This window comes from Tenrec ecaudatus, chromosome 1 (genome assembly GCF_050624435.1).
Source record: "Tenrec ecaudatus isolate mTenEca1 chromosome 1, mTenEca1.hap1, whole genome shotgun sequence".
In the NCBI taxonomy this organism is placed as follows: Eukaryota; Metazoa; Chordata; class Mammalia; order Afrosoricida; family Tenrecidae; genus Tenrec; species Tenrec ecaudatus.
Genome location: NC_134530.1, coordinates 76,862,712 through 76,886,930, shown reverse-complemented (window position 1 = coordinate 76,886,930; position 24,219 = coordinate 76,862,712). Strand labels below are relative to the sequence as shown.

The following is a 24,219-nucleotide window of genomic DNA, read 5'->3' as shown; positions in this document are numbered from 1 at the left end:
ATGTTCTTCCTCAAGAACACAGCAAGCAAGGGTATTAAGATAAGCAGCCAGGAATGTTTTAAAAAAAGATCCTAATAAATTCCAAATCCTGTGTTTGGGTACTGTTTAATCAATTAATTTGTTATTCAAGTTATGAGTAAATAGCATGATGCTCATTTCTCAGATAGGAAACTAGGGTTTAGTGCTTTATAAATGAGTTGTCCATTACAGTCATAAAGTGAGAAAGTTGGCAGAATCCAGATTTGAAATCCGTATTTTAGACACTTTTTTGCCACTAATCCCCCCTAACTTTCCAATGTTGCCATTTTTACTATTTTGCAAACATTTCCTAAAATATTTTATTCTGACAGGTATGTGTGGGGGTGGGGTGGGGTGGGATGGGTTGGGGTTGGAGTATCAGATTCAAGGAGTAAAGCATTAAAGAACCAGAGGAAAGCTGAAACATACAGCTTTCCTCTGCCTCTTTAATGCTTCTTCCCCCCACTATCATGACCTAATTCTACCTTACAAATCTGGCTAGACCAGAGCATGCACATGGGTACAGATAAGAGCTGGAAACACAGGGAATCCAGGACAGATAAACTCCTCAAGACCAATATTGAGAGTAGTGATTGAGAGTAGTGATACTGAGGACCAATATTGAGAGTAGTGGGGGCAGAAAGGGGAAACTGAATTGATCACAATGACCTACCTATAACCCCCCTCCCAGGGAGATGGAAAACAGACAAGGGGGTAAAAGAAGACATCAGACAGTGCAGGACATGAAAAAAATAATAAGTTATAAATTATTAAGGGAGGGAAGGAAGGGGAGGGAGAAGAAAAATGAAGAGCTGATACCAAGGGCCCAAATAGAAAATGCTTCGAAAAGGATGATGGTAATATATGTGCAAATGTGCTTGACACAATGAGTGGATGTATGGATTGTGATGAGTTGTATGAGCCCCCAATAAAATGATTTATAATAAAAATAATTAAACATCAACTTTCTGTTAAGGCAATGGCACCACCTAGTGGCCCATATTTTCACACTTTGCAGTGAATGGGGATAAAGTGGTTCTTTAGCTTTTTCTCCACTGCATCTGGACTATTTTACAAGGTACGCTGTGTCTGCTCTCCTAGTCGAGAGGAATGGTAGCTTGGCAAAATTAAGAACAGAGTTTGGGAAGGAGAAAGACCAAGCTTCAATATTTAATATGTGTCCTGGATAAATTACTAAAAATGGCTTGAGTTCAAATCTCATTCATAAAATGAAATAATACCATTTACAGGAGAGGGTTTGAGCAGTGTCTGAGACATAGAGTTGTTTCCTCAATAACTCCTGGCTCCGTTCTCTATTCTTTTACTGGTCTTTCGCTTTGTTTCTTTTTTCCTAGAAAATATACCGTACTACTGATCATATGTTTGCAATAAACAAATCTCATCCTTTAGCACAGAAACCACAACTCTCTGCCATCTAGTCAATTCTGACTCATGGCGACCCTATAGCACAGCATACAACTGTCCCTTGTGCGTTTCCAAGACTGTCACTGATAATTTATGGCAGTAGAAAGCCATGCTGGACCTGATGCAAGGGGCTTAAGTGGAGAGCAAATGCTTTGAGAATGATTGGGGCAGGGAATGTATGGATGTGCTTTATACAATTGATGTATGTATATGTATGGATGGTGATAAGAGTTGTATGGGTCCCTAATAAAATGTAAAAAAAGAAAAGAGGAGAAAAAAATGATTAGGGCAGGGACTGTACAGATGTGCTTTATACAATTGATGTATGTATATGTATGAACTGTGATAAGAATTGTATGAGCCCCTAATAAATTGTTAAAATTAAAAAAAAAGAAAAAGAAAATGATTAGGGCAAAGAATGTACAGATGTGTTTTATACAATTGATGTATGTATATGTATGGATTGTGATAAGAGTTGTATGAGCCCCTAATAAAATGTTTTTTAATAAAAAAAAAAAACAAAAAAAAAGAAAGCCATGCTGAGCAGCCCAATGTGTAACGCGCTAGGCCCCCAGGGCTCTTCATGACAGTGAACTCAAATTCCCCAACATTTAGTCCGGGTTTTTATACCTATGCAAAATCAACACTAAGCTACATTGGTTTTTGCTTTGCTTTATTTTCGATACCTTCATGTGCGTGAGGAAACAAGTTAACACATAGTACAATGTTATAAGTGCTTTCATGGCCAAAAGTGACTAATGTGAAAGGTACATGGGGGAGAGCCTAACTTGTTAGAAGGATGAGGATCAGGAAGACTTTCACAGAAATTACATTTTTAGGGTGATCTCATTCCTGACATAGAAAAAAATAAGTCAAAAGCAATGAGTGATGAACACAGCGAAAAATCAGGAAGAAGTGCAGTATGAATATAGGATAGCTAGATAGGGTTTATTGTAGGGAACCAGTTCTGTACTGTTGTCACCAGTATATCACTAAAATATACTCCATGCCAGACTCCATACATGCATAATTGCTAATCCTCACTACAGCCCTTCAATGTGATACAATGTTATCTTCATAGAGGTTAGGAAATGTGCCGATGTCGCTGAGTCGGGGAGGGGGAGGGAGCGGTGGGGACAAGGGGAGCAAGATTTGGTTCCAGACCGCTCGGCTTCCTCTTGCCACACTAGTCTTTACCAAATCTGGCTGCACGACTCAGTCCCCTGAAAAATATGTTGAAAAATAAGGGTTCCAGAAGCCACCCCTAAAATAACAGGTCTAAATGGTAGGGCTATTTTTAACAAATTCTCTAGATGTTTCTTAAGCAGGAAAGCTATTTGGCTTTTTTGAAATACCACAAAACCTCTTAAAACATATGCTAACCTCGACTACACTGCTGCTATTATGTATCAACTATGCGCCAGGTGCCTACTGTCCACAGTTTTTTGCAAGAAAAGTATTGTAATCCCTACTTCAAACAAAAGGAAGCTTTCAAGCTCAGGAAGCTGGGCACAACATGGGATTCTGAGACAGGCATATCCAGTTCCTCTGGCATACTACATATATGACAGGCAGAATTCTGATCTCCAATAACACATGAATCTGTATAATCTCCCTTCTTGGGATAATGACTACTACTGGGGTGATTATGTTACATTATATGGCAAATAACCTAATCTAATCACGAGATGCTTTAAAAGTAAAAGTTTTTTTCCATTTGCTACCAAAAAGGGAAGCAAAAAAAGAAGGAAAATATTGAGGTGACCATGGACAGCTGACCCATTCTGTCTCCTGGTGATGCTATAAAGACACAAAAGAACTGCCTCATAGGGTTTCCCAGGATGTAAATCCCCACAGGAGCGAGCTGCCACATCTTCCTTTCACAAACCGCTGACTTTTCAGATGGCAATTGAGTGCTTAACAACTATGCCTAGGCTCCATAGTGAGAGCACAAAAACTCACTCCCACTCATGTGTGTTTGGAGACCGGTAACTCTTTACTATAGGAACAAAAAGCCTTATCTTTCTGCCCTGGAGCAGCCAGCTGGTGGTTTCAAATTGCTGACCTTGTTGTTAGCTGCCCAGTCAATGCATAACGCACTATGCCACCTGAGCACTCTCATCTGATCTCACTGCCACCGAATCAATGTTGACTCAGAATGACCTTATAGGACAGGGTAGAACCCCTGTGAGCTTCTAAGACTAACTCTACAGGAGTAGAAAGTCCTATTTTTCTTCCCACAGAGCAGCTAGTGGTTTCACACTGCTGACCTTTCAGATCACAGCCCAACTTGTAACCACTACGCTACCAAGGCTTTGAATGAAAACACTAGCAGAATTCAATTATTATCTTATGAGGAGATGGCAAGACACATGGCTGAAGTAAGTGCACCTTATGGAAGCTTAGAAGCAGCTAATAGCCAAGACAGGAGATGGGGACCTCGGTCATAACAATTACAAGAAATTAAATTCTGCCAACAACCTGGATGAGCTTGAAATAAATTATTCTTCAGAGCCTCAAGACAAGACCCCGTCCAGCAAGGTCAACATCTTGGTATTAGCCTTGTGAAACACCTTATGGAGTGAACACTGACTTCTGACATTCCCAACAGTGAGATAACGTGATTTTGTCTTAATAGAATGCATTATCTGGAAAACTGCAAAGTATAAGCAAAGAATCGAGCATGTATCTTGCCTACTTGACTGTACCCCCGGGTAAACACATAATAAACGGAGAAAAGCTCTCCTTACCGAATTATTTCTAACAGTATATTTTGAACCCCCAATGAATTTGGTAAAAAGGAACCCTGGTGACAAAAGTGTTAAGTCACTGGTCCTCAACTTTCCTAATGCCAAGACCCTTTAGTACAGTTCCTTGTGTGGTGGTGACCCCCAACCATAAAATTATTTTCCTTGCTACTTCATAACTGTCATTTTGCTACTGTTATGAATCGTCATGTAATTTGATATGCAGGATGTATTTTCATTGTTACAAATTAAACATCATTAAAGCATAGCGATTAATCACAAAACAATATGTAATTATACATTGTGAAATATTTATTTCTAAAGACAAAAAATTAAATTTTGTCTTGAAGCATGGTGTAGCACGGGTAACAGTCTTCACACCGGGTACTCGTAGGTGGGCATATCTGCGTGTGATGGACTCACCCGGAGAAATATAGAAGAGCAGAGTCTCGGTTCCTAAGACCATTGAAGTAAGTGTTTTCCAATGGTCTTAGGTGACCCCTGTGAAAGGTTCAGTCAGCCCCCAAAGGGGTCGTGACCCACAGATTGAGAACTGCTGGGTTAAGTGGTTAGCCTTTAACCAAAATGTTCTGAGTCTTTATCCACCCAAAGGCTCCCTGGGAGAAGTACCTGTCATGTACGCCTGTGAAAAATATCTGAAGGCAGAAAAGCAGTGGAGTCAAGAACAAGCAGAAGAAATAAAAGGTGTAGCTAATTACCTCCGTGAACAACCGCTTCCTTTGCCATGAGTCCAGAAGAAATAGATGGCACCCAGTTGCCATTACTAAACATTTTTGTCAAAGAATCCATAGAATACTGATCAAAAGGGAAAAAATTACAATAAAATTTCAAATTCTCAGACACTATAATTTCTGGACAAAACAACTGCCACGAGATAATCTTTAAACCTTAAACCAAAAATATCCCCTGACGACATCTTAAAACTGAACAATAGTTTAACTAGTAAAAAACGGTCTGCCTTGAACATTTTAAGTCTATTTATAGGAGATCAAACTGACAAGAGTAACTCATAAGACAAGGTGCCTTAGTGGGCAGCCAGTTGATATTAATGACGGATGGACTCAAAACGGAAAGGGAGAATTGGCTGCATAATTCCAAGAATATAACAAGTCACTAAACTGTACAAACTACAGAACTGATGCATGCTTTTCTGATTTTATTTCTTGTTCTTTTCTCAATTAACAACAAGTAAGATCTAAAAGGAAAAAAATTATTAAATGGGACCGTTCCACTCCATTACATAGGTCTAAATCAATGTTGACGGCACCTAACAATAACAAATTGAGTATCAAAAATCAGACACATGTGCCTCTCAATAAAAGAACATACCTCTACCTATTGTCTTGTTAAAAGTCTTTTAACAAAGCCTCTAATCCAGTCTTTGGATCCAGCTGCAATATGCAAGAAAAACAAGAGAACAGAGTAGGGGAATGTGTAATTGTACCATGAGTACGTAATCTCTAAAATTCAGACTGACAATCTCCTACAAAGGATGTGCATTCTTCAATTAATAAATTGTAAAGAAAGCATCAAGCTCTTTAATGGACAAATAACAACAACAAAAATAGGCGCCCTTGGGTGATGAATTTATTTTAAAAATACAAGAAGTGATTATTCTGTCAGAATAGTGGTTATTTTAGGAGGGAGCTGTCATTTGAATAGGGCACCTGGAAAGTCTTCAGAGTCAGCTGGCAAACTTCTATTTCTTAACCTAGATGGTAGGTTTAATAATTAATTAAGCAATATTTAAAAGCAAAAACAAAGCTAGTCCATTAGATGCAAGAACGAGACAGTGGCCCAATTCCAGCTTGAATTCAACTGTAGATCAAATTCAATACAACTCTGCCAAAGTCTTCAACTGAGCCTAGCGCAAGCCAAAAAAGCAGCTAATACCAGACTGAATGGTAACTTGGGTCAATAGCAAGTGCTTAGAAAAGCAATTAGACCAAGAAGACAAAGAGAAACAAATAAAGTAAACTGTAGAGAATAACATGAATTTTCAAAACTCTGTATGCTGCTGATGACCATCTGTTAAAAACAGACCTCATTTCCGTCCTACTCATCAGTCATATTCCTATTCAGTGCCCGAATTTTTCCATTATAATTTGTTTACTTTCTCAGAGAATTTTCTGAATTCTACAGAGACTGCTCATAAAGGCAAGAGTATGCTTACCAACCATATCACATTTTCAGAAATAAGGCTGTAGGAAAAAGATGGCAGCAAAACAGCCAGTGGGACCTGAAAAAGGCTACTAGAGGCTGGCTCATCTGGTTGTGACAGAGACAGGGCCTTCTTAAAAAACCCCAAACTCACGACTATTGAATCGATGCGGACTGATAGCAACACCCTGTGGGTACCTGAGACTAACAGTCAGTCTCCTCGGAGAGGCTGGGGGTTTCCAACTGCTGACCTTGTGGATAGCAGCCCAATTCGTAACCACGATGCCAACAGGGCTCCTTTTCCAAGACTTAGTGTAAGAAACAAAAAAGACATGCTTTTGTACACCCCCTCTCATTTATCAACAATCTTGTTACCCAACATTTCACTTTTACAACAAAACTTAAAGATCTACTACACAACTATTTCGCACATTAACTACGTATGTCAGGCACTAACAAATGCTGAGGTGCCAGATGAGAGTAATAGGGGCTGTGAGGAGTAAGTTCATATGTCCACTTGGCTAAGCCATGAGTCTCACTGTTTTGGCAGTTATGTAATGAGGTGATTAGGCAGTTACATAATGATGTAGTTGTCCTCTTTTTTGTGATCTCATAAGGTCATCCTCTGGTTTTGAATAACTACCTAGTCTCGAACTTAATCATTTTGATAAGGGAGGAGAGAGTGCAGTGATTAAATATTAAAATAATATTTTAGATATGCTGAGCAATGCAAACTACATTACTAAATTTAACTTTCCGTTTCCTTTTACTTTTTTAATGTAATTTTTCCCCTGGTGGCTACCAAAAAATTTTTAGTTACAGTTGTGCCTGGCATTATATTTCTACAGTTTTATGCTATCTAGATTATTAGTAAATATCAAGATGAACAAAGTAGTTACAGTAGAAAATTTCAGAGTTTCTTTCTACTGCTTCCCGTATATGTTTAAAAAAAAAGTCTGTAGCTGTATTAATTCATGAATGCAACAGTAAATCATAGGCCAAGAGCTGAGTTCTACTCCGGGTTCTGGCAATGACTAGCAATTACTTTAGGGAAATCATGTCTCCTTTCTGAGCTTTAGCTTCCAGTCCCAACATAGGAAGGATGCTAATCTTCAATGCTTTCAATAATATATAAGTACTTTTTTCTTTCTGTTACAAATTGGTTTTGACAGAGATTAATACTTACTCTGAGTCTAACACATCCTCTGCGTGAGCCTCTCATCATTTTGTCTTTGGACTAAAAAAGAAAAAAAAATTTAATGAGTACGACGTTAACAGGCTGATAGTTTTTAAGAATCATCTGGGGTTAAAAGACCAGATTCACAATAATATGCACCCCTCTTTCCACTCACCATCACTCCAAATAAACCTCTTGGATAGGGGATGAATAGGTTTCAAAACGAAGAGGTTTATAGTCTACACAAGGACAACTAAGTGTAAAATTAATGTACATCTCTGTAGAAGCCCTGGTTGTATTTGCAAGCAGGGCTGCTAACCACCAGGTCAGCAGTGTGAACCCACCAGCTACTCCTTAGGAGAAAGGTAAGACCTACACCTGTAAAAATTACAGCCTGGGAAATCCAAAGGGGCAGTTCTACTCTGTCCCATAGGGTTGCCTGAGTCAGAATTAAGTCAGTGTCATTGAGTTTGGCTTTAATATATGGAATTTAAATTGTGGAATCTGTCAAAGTACAAAATCCATTCTTCCTTTAGGCGTCTTAACTCCAGTCCAATGTTTTCCATTCTGGCTGTACAACCAAGAACACTCCTTAGAGGCAAGAATGGTGAGGTACTTTGGACGTGTTGTCAGGAGAGACCAGTCCGTGGAGAAGGACATCGTGCTTGGTAGGGAGGCAGTGAAAAAGAGAAAGGTCCTGGCCAAGATAGATTGACGCAGTGGCTGCAACCAAGGGCTTGACCAAAAGAACAATTGTGAGGGGCACACAGGACAAGGCCGTGTGTCAATCTGAGCTGACTCAACGGTACCTAGCAACAGCATAGCTCACATTTTAGAGAGTTTTAAAATCATCAGGAAGGTTAAGAATTACTCCCGATGACTCTGACAGATACTTGGAGAAATAATGGAGGTGCTTTGTTTCTTTACAATTCCCCAACTAGGTCACTTTTTTTTTTTTTTTTTTTTTGGTTCTCTCTAACTTCCCATTCTCATTCTAGAGTGCTTTTGCCCCTGATTTTCTGCCTTTCTGTTACTCATCAGGTGCCTCCTGTAGGAGAAAAAGCGTAACAAAGTTACATTGGATTATGATTTAAAGAAAAACTGTTTCACTTTAAACTATGGGTATCTAACATTTAAGGTCTTGAGCCAAAGAATGAAGTACTGGTTCTTCATTTTGTTCTACTTATAAAAATAAGAAGAAAAACATATTTTAGGACAAAATTCTCAATTCTGAACAGAACCAAAAAAACTTACAAATAAAATACTTAGAGAAAATACAGTTAAATAAACAAAGAAAAATCCCTAAGCATTTACTAGTTCTTTATTCAGAAGGTTTCTTTCACTGGCCATATTTTTCCCTAGAAGGAGATCTCCTTATCTTCCTGCCTTCTTTGTCTCCAGTCCCTTCTCCACAGGCTGTAGCCAGACAAGGGTCTTTTCAAAATACAATTCTGATCAGCTCATTTCCTTGATTAAAAAGCAAAAGAAAACTTTTATGCTTCAACATGGCTCCTTGGCTAGAATGCAAATTTCCCAATTTACCCTCCACAGAGACTCTGGCTCTTTATCCATAAAGTGCCTATGCCCCTATGTTTCTACCACGCTGGCTTTTCCATTCCCCGAAGCTAACAATTTAAATTCGATCTTTCCAGTGCCTGAAGGAGCCCTGGTGGTGGTGTGGATTATGATACGAGTTGGGCCACAGACTTTGCTGTTAGTAGTTCACACTTACTAGCTGTTCAATTCCAGAAATCCAGTCCTATAAGGTTGTTTTGAGTCAGAATTGATTTGACAGAATATGAGTTATTTTGTGAGAGAAATATCTTTATTCATCCACCCTTCATTCTTTTACTGGTTAATTCCTACTCATTCTTCAGTTGCCTAAAATGGGAAGCTTTATCTGGATGCTTTGGATTTGGTAATCTACCACCTCCATCACCCACACAATGTTCTCTTGATAGTGCTGTGGGGAAAGTTCAAGTTCCCTGGACTTCTCAAAGTTCCCCTTAAAAACCCTAGTATTCCAAAAACATTTTCACATACCATTGGATTAGATCTGTTATTTTCCTAATTAAGCTAATTGCTCTGTTCTGAAAGGGGATTAAAAACATCTTTTCCTAGAAAATGCCAAATGGTTATAGCCTGTAGGAGGTCCTTGGGCTAAATCCCCAAGGTACAGGAAAATGGAGAGATAACTTCCTAAGCAATTATATGTAAAAGAGATGAAACTCCAGAATTTGGAAACTTCTCTAGGTTGTGAAAAGCTTAAGACACTGAGGCTACCTGGCTCCTCGAAAGACTTTATTTACATATAAAAAAGTTGGAATTAGATTCAAGCTTATATCTTCCAAGGCCACTCTTTCCCCATCATAGAGGAAAAAAAGTTCCCTTTTTATTTTTTATTAAAAGATCATTTTATTGGAGACTCTTACAGCTCCTATAACAATCCATACATCCATTGTGTCAATCATATTTATACATAAATTGCCATCATTATATTTTAAACATTTACTTTCTATTAACCCTTTGGTATCAGCTCCTCTTTTTTCCCTCCCTCACCTATTAAGAATCTAAGAGAGCCCTGATTGTGTAATGGTTACACATTGGGCTGGCAACTGCAAAATCAACAGTTCCAAACCACCAGCTGCTTATCGGGAGAAAGATGAGGCTTTCTACTTCCATAAAGAATTACAGTCTTGGAAACTCAAAGGGGAAGTTCTACCCTGCCCAATAGGGTCAGTAAGTCAGAATCAACCAGATGGCAGTGTGTTTGGTTTTATTAAGAGTCTGTGTAATAATAACAATGAGTACAAGGAAGAAAATGTTCTAAAATTGATTGTAGAAATGATTATACAACTCCTTGACATGATTCAACTATATAAAATTGATACAGATATAATATTCATATACCTGGTTAATAAACTGATGTAAATACATGTAGATAGGAGGAGCAGAAAAAATAGGAACCAAGAGCAGTCTCAAAAAAACAAAGTCTGGCTATTCATACTCAGCTGGCCTGGTTCTTATTGCTTCACCCTAAGAATAAGGAATGGGACAAGGGGTGTGGTGTCTGGCACACTTATTTAAAATTCTGTATCTGATTGAATTATTGAATCATATGATATGTGGATTACCATATATACTCCAGTATAAGCCGACCCTATTATCAGTCAAGGCACCTAATTTTACCACAAAAACTGCATTAAAAATGTGCTGAAAGAGTTCACAATTGCAAGGAGTTGGAAACAACCCAAATTTCCATCAACTGATGAGTGGATAAAAAACTGGTACACACATACAATGGAGTACTACGCATCGCTAAAAAGCAGTGATGAACATATGAAGCACATAGTCCCATGGGAAGAACTGGAGGAAATCATGCTAAGCGAAGTAAGCCAAGCACAAAAGGACAAGTACAACATGACTCCGCTGAGGTAAGCTTCAAAACAATTTTTTAAAAAGGCAAAAGGGGCATAAGGAAAAAGCTACTATATGAAAACATTCCTGGGGTGAGAACCAGGCAGTATGGCAGGGGCCAGAGCAAATCCAGGGGTACATATGGTAGCCAACTAAAAAAGAAGGTGGGGAGAGGAAAAAAAGAAATGGATAACGGGGGCACAGGGCACTAACTCACCCAAAGGGAGGGTATTGTTTATATCTCCACAGGTAAAGAGGGACTAGACTTCAACCCTGTGCTCCAAGATATGAATGCAACATACTGGTATGGAGTAAGGAACCAGTGGAAAGGTCTGAGGGGCCGGCCCCAATCCCAACTACATGGACACCTGCCCTTCTCCCACCCCCCAAAGAATTTACTTCAGAGGACAGCAATGAAGTTGAAGCTCAAGAAGAGGGACATATCTGATCAGAGCACATGGGAGTAAATGAAAGGGGAGGAAGACAGAGTGGAGCACATCCTGGACCACCAAGCCTTGAGGACAATATTCCCGCTCAGAGCAGCCAATCCAGAGAAAAGATCATATGACCGGCCCCACTATGAGACACAACATCCCTCACTGACACCATATACCTACAGGGGACAACACTGAAGACACAGTGTGGGAATTGCGCCCAATCTGACCCCACCACACCACGCAACAGAACAGCAAGGGGAACAGAGTAATGAAGTAATGAAGTCCCCAGGGAATACCAAAAATACTTTGGGACCAGGGCTTGGCGCCCAATCAGACTCGACCAGAAAACACTCCTAAAGGTCCTTGAACTAACTACAAGCTTTTCTTTTTGTTGTTGTTGTGTGTGTGGGGGGGGGGGGACTGGCTTTTTGTTGTTGTTGTTTTATTTTCTTTTGTTGCTTGGTTTTGTTGTCTTGTTTTCGTGCATGTTATCTCTGCAGGTCAGTCTATATAAAATAGGCTGGATGAACAATCTGGAAGAGCAAACAACGGACCAACAGTTCCAGGGAGACATGAGAGAGGGGGAGATGAGGGGAAAGGGCAGTAGTGTTAACAAACCCAGGGACAAGGGAACAACAAGTGATCCAAAACATTAGTGAGGAGGGTGTAGGTGGCCTGGTAGGGTGTGACCAAGGGTAATGTAACTGTGAGGAATCCGTGAAACCTAAATGAAAGCTGAGCATGATAGTGGGACAGGAGGAAAATAAAAGGAAATAGAGGAAAGAGTTAGGAGGCAAAGGGCATTTACAGAGGTCTAAATAAAGGCATGTTCATATATAAATATATTTATGAGGATGGGGAAATAGATCTATGTGCATATATGTATAGGTTTAGTATTAAGATAGCAGATGAACATTGGGCCTCCACTCAAGTACTCTCTCAATGCAAGAATACTTGGTTCTATTAAACTGGCATTTCATGATGCTCACCTTCCCAACACAATCGCTAAAGACAAAGCGGGGGCACAAGCAAATGTAGTGAAGAAAGCTGATGAAGCCCGGCTACCAAAAGATATAGTGTCTAGGGTCTTAAAGACTTGAAGGTAAACAAGTGGCCATCTAGCTGAGAAGCAACATAGCCCACATGGAAGAAGCACACCAGCCTGTGTGATCACGAAGTATCGAACGGATGTGGTATCAGGCATCAAAGAACAAAAAAAAAATCATATAATTGTGAATGAGGTGGAGTATGGAGTGAGGACCCAAAGCCCATCTGTAGGCAACTGGACATCCCCTTACAGAAGGGTTGTGGGAAGGAGATGAGCCAGTCAGGGCGCAGTGTAGCAACGATGAAACATACAACTTTCCTCTAGTTCTTAAACGCTTCCCCCTACCACCACCCCACTATCATGATCTCAATTTTACCTTACAAACCTGGCTAGACCAGAGGATGTACACTGGTACAGATAAGAACTGGAAACACAAGGAATCCAGAACAGACGATCCCTTCAGGACCAGTGGTGAGAGTGGTGATACCAGGAGAGTGGAGGGAGGGTGGGGAGGAAAGGGGGAACTGATTACAAGGATCTACATATAACCTCCTCCCTGGGGAATGGACAACAGAAAAGTGGGTGAAGGGAGATGTCGGACAGTGTAAGACATGACAAAATAATAATTTATTATCAAGGGTTCATGAGGGAGGGGAAAGCTGAGAGGGAGAGGGTAAAAATGAGGAGCTGATGCCAGGGGCTTAAGTGGAGAGCAAATGTTTTAAGAATGATGAGGGCAATGAATGTACAAATGTGCTTTACACAATTGATGTACGTATGGATTGTGATAAGAGTTGTATGAGCCCCTAATAAAACGATTTTAAAAAACCATGTAAGTACTTAAACGATATTAACTAATTCTGAAATCATGTATTTTATGTTTGTCATCCCTGCCACCTATAAATTCTAGGAGAAGAATAACCTAGTACAGAGTGGACACAAGTTGCACTAGGGGCACAATGAGTTAAGCGGCATAATGGTAACTGAAGGGTCTGTGGTTTGAACCCCCAGCTGTTCTACTCGGGTCCTGTAAGGTCACGCTAAGTCAGCAGTGGCTCAAGGGTACACAACAGCATGCCTCTTAGTGGTACAAATGGTTAAGCATGCAGACACAGGCTGAGTCAACGACAGCTGGTTCAAGTATGGGTTTATAGAGTAGAATAAAAAATATTTGTTGGATGAATGATACAAAAGAATATATACACGAGGGGGGCTTCAAAACGTTCATGAAAAATGGAATTAAAAAGATAGTAAAAATTTTCTGTGAATTTTTTGAAGCCCCCAGCACACTCAGAGCAGAGAGCTAGGTAAAATTTCAATTACAATTAGTCCATAACCTAATATGTTATTGTCAACAGTCAGTGTTCTGAAACTTCTCTTATTTTGCCAAAGGGCAAATTAAGTTTCCTAAGTTTGAGTCTGTTATTAGCATTCTGTGATGCTCCCCTTTCTAACATGATCACCGAAGACAAAATGGGTGCATAAGCCAATGTGAAGAAAGCTGATGGTGCCCGGCTATCAAAAGGTATAGTGTCTGGGGTCTTAAAGGCTTGAAGATAAACAAGCAGCCATCTAGCTGAGAAGCAACAAAGCCCACATGGAAGAAGCACACCAGCCTATGTGATCATGAAGTGCTGATGGAATCAGTTACCAGGCATCAAAGACCCAGAACAAAAAAATCATGTTGATGTGAATGACAGGGAGCACAGAGTAGAGGCCCAAAGACCATCCATAGCCAATTGGACATTCCCTCACAGAAGTGTCAGAAGAAAGAGACGAGCCAGTCAGGGTGCCGTATAGCACAGCGAAACACATAACATTCCTCTAGTTCTTTAATGCTCCCACCCCCCACTATTATGACCCCAATTCTAACTTACAAATCTGGCTAGACCAGAGCATGTACCTGAATGCAGATAAGAGCTGGAAATACAGGGAATCCAGGACAGATAACCCTCTCAGGACCAATAATGAGAATAGCAATACCAGGAGGGTAAGAGGAAGGTGCGGGAGGGGGTTGGGGAGGAGGGGGTGGAAGGGCCCTTGTCCTTTACACCACCATCTTCATACCTGCTGACACTTACCTATAAGCTAGTCATTTTTCCCCCAAGAAAATTTCTAAGGAATGCTGGTAACCCCAACATACTAACCACTCTTCGTGAGAACTCTTAGGATGTCTGAGATTTCTTGTTTCTTGCCAGAGTGAAAATCAATTTATTCTGTAGATCTAAAAACAGATATTTACCTGAGCATTGACTGCTACTCCAGGAAGCCAAGAACAGAGTAGAGTCTACAACCTCAACTGTATTGAAAACATAGGACATTTATTAATTCGTGCTGAGAAGTAACTAGGATGAGGGTAAGGCAGGAGGCTGGGGGTAGAGAAAAGCTTCTGATTAACTGTGTAACAAATAACAGTTTGTGTGGGAAAATGAAAACCGGGTAGAGAGTATATGCGGACAAATTATCTATGCTCATAATTAAGAAGCGTGTAAGGCTAGGATTCTGGTGGAGGGAGGCCTTCACATTTGTGAGTTGGAGATTAATCCCAATCACATTCTAATTAAAAATAATTCCCTGCAATATCTCCCCATAATAGTGCTACTACAATATTTCTTATAAGTACATAGCTGATCACTATGCAGCTGGCAGTCCTTACCTATTGGAGCAGACATGTTTCTATTGTTCTCCCCCACACAGAGGACAATCAACTCCCTTCTACCTGCCCCAGTACTGGTATCTAGGGTTCAGACACTTCCCACCTTGTTACCTAGGTGACTGACTGTGCTTGATGAGGCCTACTAGTCCCAAGACTATATATACCTGTTGGAGAAGACACTCACTCTCTCTCTCTCTTGTTCTCTGAGCTTCAACTCTTAAAGTTCTCTGACATTCAGGTTCCTCATTTGAAAAATGAGGTATCATCTACCCTCATAAGATTAATGCAAGTACTGAGTGAGTATAAATACATTACTTAGGCCAGGGTATGGCACAGAAAACATAAGGTTAGTGATGCCCCTTTCTGTTTCTCCCTTACATACAACAAACAGAAATCCTCTGAACCCTTCACTAAACTTAGTTAACTCTAGACGCATCTGACCATGACCTTGTTTCATGCATGTCTCCTACCATCAAACCCACCAAGCTATGGGGCAGTTCATGGCAGTGCTACTTTGGTTGCTATAGGATTGCTAACAGTCAGAACTGATTCAACAGCACACAACAACCATCAATAGAAAGATGTCTGAGGGTGGCACAAAACACTCAGCTGCTACTGAAAGGCTGACAGTTCACCTCTACTTCTCCAACCATAATGTCCTCTTCCAGCAATGGATCCCTCCTAATGACGTATCCAGAGCCTGGTGCGTTTAAATGCCAAAGTCAGCAGTTCAAACCCAGCAGCTCCTCCGTGGGACAACGTTGAAGCTTTCCACTCCTATAAAGATTTACAGTTCTACTCTGTCCTACAGGGTTGCTGTGATATGTCGAAAGCAAGTGACTCAATGTTCTCTTGTGAATTCACGGGTTTTCACTGGCTAATTTTCAGAAGTAGGTCGCCAACACCATTCTTCCTAGTCTGTCTTAGTCTAGAAGTTCCTGATACCTATCCAACATGTGTGACCCTACTGGTATTTGAAATAAAGGTAGCTAAGCTAGCAGCACCAGAGAACACACAAGCCACACAATATGATAAACTGACAGATGGGAGGTGGTGAGAGAAAAATAGATAGTACTGTCAAGAATTCTACGAAGATGTACTGCTTATAACAATTTCTAAATAAGCGACAGCAAAACACCCAATGTTGTGATTTCCTTTCTTAGAGAAGACACAGATCCCTAAGCCATCCTGACAGTATGAGGAGGTTTCAAAAAGTTCGTGGAAAAAATCCATTATCTTTTAATTTCATTTTCCCTGAAACTTTTGAAGTCCCCTCATATTTCATGCACCACATGGCCTGCACTAGTTACTACCTTATAAACACAAAGTAGCCTAAAAATGTAACTGTTCTACCAAGAAAACCTACACAATACCAATAAAAACTTTCAGGAGTCAAAAACTGCATGAGTGAAAGAATGTTCCCCATCATTCACTCCTCTAATTATTATGAATAACTCCTTTATCCCTTTCCCTCTACATTTAGAGGACCTATTTATTTGTTTGTTTGTTTATTAGTTTGTTTATTTATTTAGGACAGTATATATAATCAATACACTAACAGTGATGTTAGGAGTCCTCTCAAAGTTAAAGATACACATGCCATTAGAGATATAATTTAGACCAAATGTAAGAAATAGACAAGCCTGGAGGTCTAAAAGTATCAAGAAGTATTAATAGAGTATCACTAAGGTAGTCAACCAGAAAGCTGCAAGAAAAGTTTTACTGAACCAAAAAGTAGACTTGTTTAGTTTTTCCACAAACATTTTGAAACTCCTTCATTATCTATATAATAAAACTAATACTCCTTGGCCTGCTTTTACTCATAAATTCAGCATCTAACCAGGTAACCTAGCAGATGTACAAGATTCTTAACAGTTAGATTTCTCACTGTGAATTAAGAAATTAGGATCGTAGTACATAAATGATTACAACATATATTACTCAGTATTATTCTATGTTAAATTCAGCCATAAACATTAGTGTATTTTGCCCAAAATTAACATTTATTGAGTACTTACTATATGTTAGCCAGCCCTAATGGCAAAGTAAATTTCACATTTGGATAAAAGGTTGGTAACTAGAAGTTTGGCAGTTTACACCCATAAGGAGCAACTGGTGAAAGCAGGAAAAATATATGGCAGTCTACTTGACACAATGGATGTACATATGGTTTGTGGTAAGAGCTCCCAATAAAATGCTTTAAAAAAAAACTGTACAGCTTTGGTAACCGGATGGAGCATTTATAGAGTTGCAATGAGTTGGAATCCACCTACAAGCAACAGGTTTGGTTTGGGTTGGTTACTGTTTGCTAATACTTTTATTTCTCACACTGATCTTAAAATATGGGTTCCTATATTGGGCCTCCACTAAACTACTCCCTCAATGCAAGAATACTTGTTTCTATTAAACTGGCAATCCATGATGATCACCTTCCCGACACAAACGCTGAAGACAAAGTGGGTGCATAAGCAAATGTGGTGAAGAAAGCTGATGGTGCCTGGCTATCAAAAGGCATAGCATCTGGAGTCTTAAAGGCTTGAAGGTAAACAAGTGGCCATCTAGCTCAGAAGCAACAAAGCCCACATGAAAGAAGTACACCAGCCTGCATGCTCACAGGTGCTTAAGGGATCAGTTATCAGGCATCAAAGAACAAAAAATCATATCGTTGTATGCCAACCTCCCTGATTCGACTGCTGAAGACAAAGTGGCTGCATAAGCAAATGTGGTGAAGAAAGCTGATGGTGCCTGGCTATCAAAAGATATAGCATCTGGGGTCTTAAAGGCTTGAAGGTAAACAAGCGGCCATCTAGCTCAGAAGCAACAAAGTCCATATGGAAGAAGTACACCAGCCTGTGAGATCACGAAGTGTTGAAGGGATCAGGTATCAGGCATCATAAGAACAAAAAATCTTACCATAGTGAATTAGGTGGGGGAGAGCGGAGTGGAGACCCAAAGCCCATTTGTAGGCCACTGGAGATCCCCTTGCAGAGGGTTCTCGGGGAGGAGACGAGACGGTCAGGGTGCGATGTAGCAACGATGAAACAAATAAATTTCCTCGAGTTCCTAAATGCTTCCTCCCCCCAAACTATCATGATCCCAATTCTACCATGCAAGTCTGGCCAGACCAGAGGATGTACACTGGTACAGATAGGAACTGAAAATGCAGGGAATCTAGGGCAGATGATGCCTTTAGGACAAGTGGTGTGAGTGGCGATACTGGGAGGGTGGAGGGAAAGAAGGAACTGATTACAAGGATCTACATGAGACCTCCTCCCTCAGGGAGGGACAACAGAGAAGTGGGTGAAGGGAGATGTCGGACAGGGCAAGATAGGACAAAATAATAATTTATAAATTATAAAGGATTCATGAGGGAGGGGGGAGCAGGGAGGGCGGGGAAAAAATGAGGACCTGATGCCAGGGGCTTAAGTGGAGAGCAAATGTTTTGAGAATGATGAGGGCAATGAATGTACAAATGCGCTTTACACAATTGATGTATGTATGGATTGTGATAAGAGTTGTATGAACCCCTAATAAAACGATTTTTTAAAAGTTAGAAGACCATACTAAATAATTCACCACATTCAAATAAAAGAAAGAAAACTGATGGTGCCCGGCTATCAAAAGATATAGCGTCTGGGGGTCTTAAAGGTAAACAAACAGCCATCTAGCTCAGAAGCAACAAAGCCCACATGGAAGAAGCACACCAGCCTGTGCAATCACGAGGTGTTGAAGGGATCAGGTATCAGGCATCATCAAAACAAAAACTCTTATCTTTTCGAATGAGAGGAAGAGACCCAAAGTCTATCTGTAAGCAACTGTACATACTCTTACGGAAGGGTCCCAGGGAGGAGACAAGCCAGTCAGGGTGTAGTGTAGCAATAATGAAGCATACAACTTTCCTCTAGTTCCTAAATGCTTCCTCCAGCCCCCCCCCCCCGCCCTTATTATCATGATCCCAATTCTACCTTACAAATCTGGCTACACCTGAGGATGCACACTGGTCCAGATAGGAACCGGAACCACAGGGAATCCAGGGCAGATGATCCTTTCAGGACCAGTGGTGAGAATGATGATACCGGGAGGGTGGGGTGGAAAGAGGGAACCGATTATAAGGATCTACATATAACCTCCCTGGGGGACGGACAACAGAAAAATGGGTGAAGGGAGATGTTGGACAGTGCAAGATATGACAAAATAATAATTTATAAATTATCAAGGATTCTTGAGGGAGGGGGAAGCGGGGAGGGAGGGGGGAAAATAAGGAGCTGATGCCAGGGGCTTAAGTGGAGAGCAAATGTTTTAAGAATGATGAGGGCAATGAATGTACAAATGTGCTTTACACATTGATATATGTATGGATTGTGATAAGAGTTGTATGAGCCCCTAATAAAATGATTATATATATATATATATATACATAGAGAGAGAGAGAGAGAGAATAAGGTGGGAGGAGGAAGGGAGGAAAGAGGAACCGATCACAATGATAGACACATAATCCCCACCTCACCCCAGGGGGATTAACAACAGAACCATGGGTGAAAGGAAGACAGCAATTTATGTAAGATATGAAAACAATAATAATTTATAATTTTATCACAGGGTCACTAGGAGAGGAGGGGGGAGGGGGGAAAGAGCTGATACCAAGGGCTCAAATAGAAGGCAAATGTTTAGAAAATGATGACGGCAACATGTACAAATAGGTTTGAGGCAATTAATATCTGGAATGTTATAAGAGTTATAAGCACTCCTAATAAAATGATTGTGTTCTTTGACAAATACCATCCTCATTTCTAAGAAGCCCTCATGGCATAATGAATTACACATGGGGCTGCTAACTGAAAGGTCTGCAGTTCAAACTCACCAGTCATTCTGTGAGATAAAAATAAGGATTCTGCTCCTGTAAATATCTTTAGCCTCTGAAACCCAAAGAAGCCAGTTCTACTCTGTCCTATAGGGTCACTATGAGTCAGAATTGACTCACCAGCAGTGAGTAACACCAATTTTATAAGCAGTCCTGTGGCATAATGGTGCCGCACGTTGAGGTGCTAACCACAAGGTCAACTGTTTGAATCTACTAATCACTCTGAGGAAGAGAGGAGGCTGCCTTATCCTGTAAAAATCTAAAAGTCTGGGGAAACCCAAAGGGGCAAGTCTACTCTGCCCTACAGGGTCACTATGAATTGTAAATAACTCAATGTACATGAGTTCAGTTATTTGGTTATACTCATTTTATAAATGATGAATCAAAAGCTCAAGTAAGTTAAATAACTTGCCCATGGAGTCATAGATAGTAAGCAGGAGAGAGAAACTCACACCCAGATCTGACTCCAAAAAAAATGAAGAAACCAAAGTCACTTTAAAAATAGGTACCTTTTAAGCCTCTCTTAAAATTTTGAAAAATCAGAATTTCAGCCCAACAGACCACTGGAGAGAACCAATTTCGTGGGGTTCAAATTAGCACAGGTATGATAAATTGGACTGTTGTATCCTTTCTAAAATTAAATATTAAATAATAAACATTGACCTGAAGAATACCTGATGGTGTAGTGTAGTGGGTTACTCACTGGGTTGCTAACCACAAGGTCAGCAGTTCAAACCCAACAGTCACACTCTGAGAGAAAGATTTTTACAGTCTCAGAAACCCACAGGGGTAGTTCTACTCTGTCCAATGGGTCACAATGAGTCAAAATTGACTCCGTGGCAGTGAGTTGGAATTTGTGGGTAACTGGAAGTTTCATAAGTGATTTATATAACATGTTAATAATATATGCTAGAGTTGACAGCAGATTTTCTATTTGTTTTGTTTTGTTTCTCAAATACTATTAAGTACCTGTGAAATGCTTTCCTATGAAGCTGACTGAAAGAAATGATGGAGGGGGTGTTAAACTCTGGAGGGGGTTGTCCTTGAATATTAGTATTTCTCCCACCAAAATGTGAGATAATAGAACACTCCAGTTAATCCTCTGTAATGATCCAATTTCATTTTTCTATCAATACTGCTAAAAAACAGTTTCCCTTATTTGGAAGACTCAATATCCAAAATAATAAGAAAGTTACTAAAATAGCAAGAAGAGTACTACATAATAAGTTATTATATATAAAGAGTACTATATAACATGGAAGATATTGAAATAGCAAGAAAGGTGCTTTAAAAATTAAAAGAAGATAGGACAGCTCACAAATGTTCTGGTTAACAAGCTGGAACCACGGAATTTTGAATTTTTAGTTCTGGTTCAGGGATACATTCCGTTGGTACCAATCTAAATGCTCCTTAATCAAATTTGTAATTCAAATTCAAAATAAATTTTTGCAAGATACTTAAAATAGTTCCTAGAAACCCATAAGGACAGTTTTGCCAGGTCCTATAGGGTCACTAAGCGTCAGCATCAACTTGAAGACAATGAGTGAGATTAGCTAAGAGAAGCCCATAAAATGCAGTATGTGATTAAAAGACATTGTTTTAAATTCACAGAACAAGAAACCATGTAAATGTATGAGATTACTTTCTTAAAGAATCTCTCTCAAAGGTGGAGTTCACCAGAAAGTAGAATTATGAAAGAGAAGAAGGAAGTAAGTCATAAATTCAATACCTCTGGCAACGGGTTTAAAGGACTTTCAAGGGCTTAAGAAGTTAATGATCTACAGTTAACATATTTTTTAAAAGGCAATTCAAGATCACTCCTTTATCAAGTCTAATTTTACTTCAAAATTTATAGGCTTTCGAAAAATAGAAATGAAGCAGAAGAGTTAAGATGCAAGTACAAAATGGCTGATTTGTCATGTAGGCTATCATCTATCAGATATTAACACTTCCTCTTCTTCTGAGTCAAGGTGGAGTTCTTTGGAAGAGTATGCCACTATCTCTCTGTGGTCACGCCAGTATGACTATACAAAACCTCACTCAATGCATTCTGAGACTTGGGATCTGTGCCTTATCCTCGTCTTACCAAACTGGAACCAATGGGAGAGAGTCCTTTATCTTTATCCTTGGCAAGGCTATTAAATCTCTTACATCTTTTATCTAAAATGAGTTTTCACTTTTTAATTTCTAAAAACTTTGCATTATTTTTTATAAGTGCCTGTACAGAAAGATGTGCATTTCATTGTAATAATGAGATAAGAGATGTGTCACTTGTCGGTAGACTGTTGATGACTGAGGATTAACATAATTAAAAAAAACTTTTATTGGGGGCTCTTACATCTCTTATCACAATTCACACATTCATCTATTATGTCAAGCACATTTGTACATATGTTGCCATCATCACTTTCAAAGCTTTTTCTACTTAAACCCTTGATATCAGCTCATTTCCACCCTCCCACCCAACCCTCCCTCCCTCCCTCATGAACCCTTGATAAGTTATAGATTATTATTTTCATATCTTATATTGTCCTCTGTCACCCTTCACCCACTTTTCTGCTGTTTGTCTCCCTCGGAGGGGGTTACATGTTGATCCTTGTGAATGAGTCTCCTTTTCTCCCTCCACTTTTCCCTTATCCTCCTGGTATTTCTATTCTCATTGTTGGTCCTGATGGTTTTATCTATCCTGGATTCCTTGTGTTGCAGGCTCTTACATGTCCTGTGTACATGTTCTGGTCTAGTCCAATTTGTAAGGTAGAGTTGAGGTCATCATAGTTGGAGGGAGGAAGCATTAAAGATCTAAAGGAAAGTTGTACGTTTCATCAGTGCTATACTGCACCCTGACTGGCTAGTCTCTTCCTTGTGGCCCTTCTGTAAGGGGATATCAAATTGTCTATAGATGAGCTTTGAGTCTCCACGCTACTCCACGCCACCCCACCCATATTCACATTGGTATGATTTTTGTTCTGGGTTTTAGATGCCTGATACCTGATCCCATTGACACCTCACGACCACACAGACTGGTGTGCTTCATCCATGTAGGCTTTGTTGCTTCCCTGCATGGTGGCCGCTTGCTTATCTTCAAGGCTTTAAGACCCAAGACACTGTATCTTTTGATAGCTGGACACCATCAGTTTTCTTCACATTTGCTTATGTACCCATTTTGTCTTCAGCTATCATTATCAGGAAGGTAAGCATCACAGAATGCTGGATTATTAGAACAAAGTGTTCTTGTGTTGAAGAGTACTTGAGTTGAGGGCCAATGTCCATCTGCTACCTTAATTCTTAACATATAGATATATGTACATAGATCCATTTCCCTATCGTTATATATCAATATATTTACATATATACACACCTGTATTTAGACCTCTGTAAATGCCCTTTCCTCTTGTCCCACGATCATGTTCAGCCTTCATTCGGGTTTAGGGAATCCTCACAGTTACATTGCCCTTGGTTAAGCCCCACTAGGCATCCTATGCCCTTCTCTCCACTGATTTTAGTTCACTTGTTCCCTTGTCCCTGCGTTGGATTAACATCATTTCAATCATTACTAAACGAATCCAAAATCCTATGCTTGAAAGTTATTCAACTTGGAGTTAGAAGATGACCATACAAGAAGTGATTATGTGATCTTCTTAGATCTCAATTTTTTAATTATGTAAACTCACTGCCATTGAGTCCATTCTGACGCATAATATCCCTATATATAGGGTTTCCATCGCTCTGTAAATCTTTATGGTAGCAGTAAACCTCATTTTTCTCCCTCAGAGCAACTGGTAAGTTTGAACTACCAACCTTGAGCTTAGCAGCCCAATACTTTAACCAACAGTGCTATCAGGGCTTCTTTAATTATATAAAAAGAATAATTTCATTTACTTCACAATATTGTTAATTCTATAAATATTGACTGAGCACACACTAAGTGCTAATGTAAGGTTTTGTGCGTGATTTAAAATATTAATACATCACTTGGGTGGCTAGAGATGATGGTGGTTTACATATATTATTGTGGAAAATGGGAGTTCATATTGTGTAAGAAAAACAGAAGTGGATATAAGGCTTAATGATATATGTTTAACACTATCTAGAAAACACTTGGTACAGTGATTGATATATTACAGAGGTTTGTGGCATATTTTATCTTCCAAAAGGCCACAATATTTCCCATCCCACATGCTCTCTTAGAACCTTGCCACATCTCCAAGAAGAGGTGGAGTCTATTTCTCGTGGACAATAGAATGATCTTGTC

The 24,219-nt window shown here is 39.7% G+C and overlaps 1 protein-coding gene across 3 annotated transcripts in view; it reads right to left on the bottom strand.

Moving 5' to 3' along the window:
• Nucleotides 1-24,219, bottom strand: part of OSBPL9 (oxysterol binding protein like 9) — a 146,897-nt gene that overhangs the window by 110,367 nt on the left and 12,311 nt on the right. For 2 of the 3 annotated variants that reach the window (XM_075555882.1, XM_075555885.1), the window contains exon 2: nucleotides 7,558-7,608. The exons of the other annotated variant lie outside the window; for it this stretch is intronic. In XM_075555882.1, the coding sequence (XP_075411997.1) occupies nucleotides 7,558-7,608 (51 nt within the window). The remainder of the gene's footprint in view (nucleotides 1-7,557; nucleotides 7,609-24,219) is intronic. 3 annotated transcript variants of the gene reach the window in all.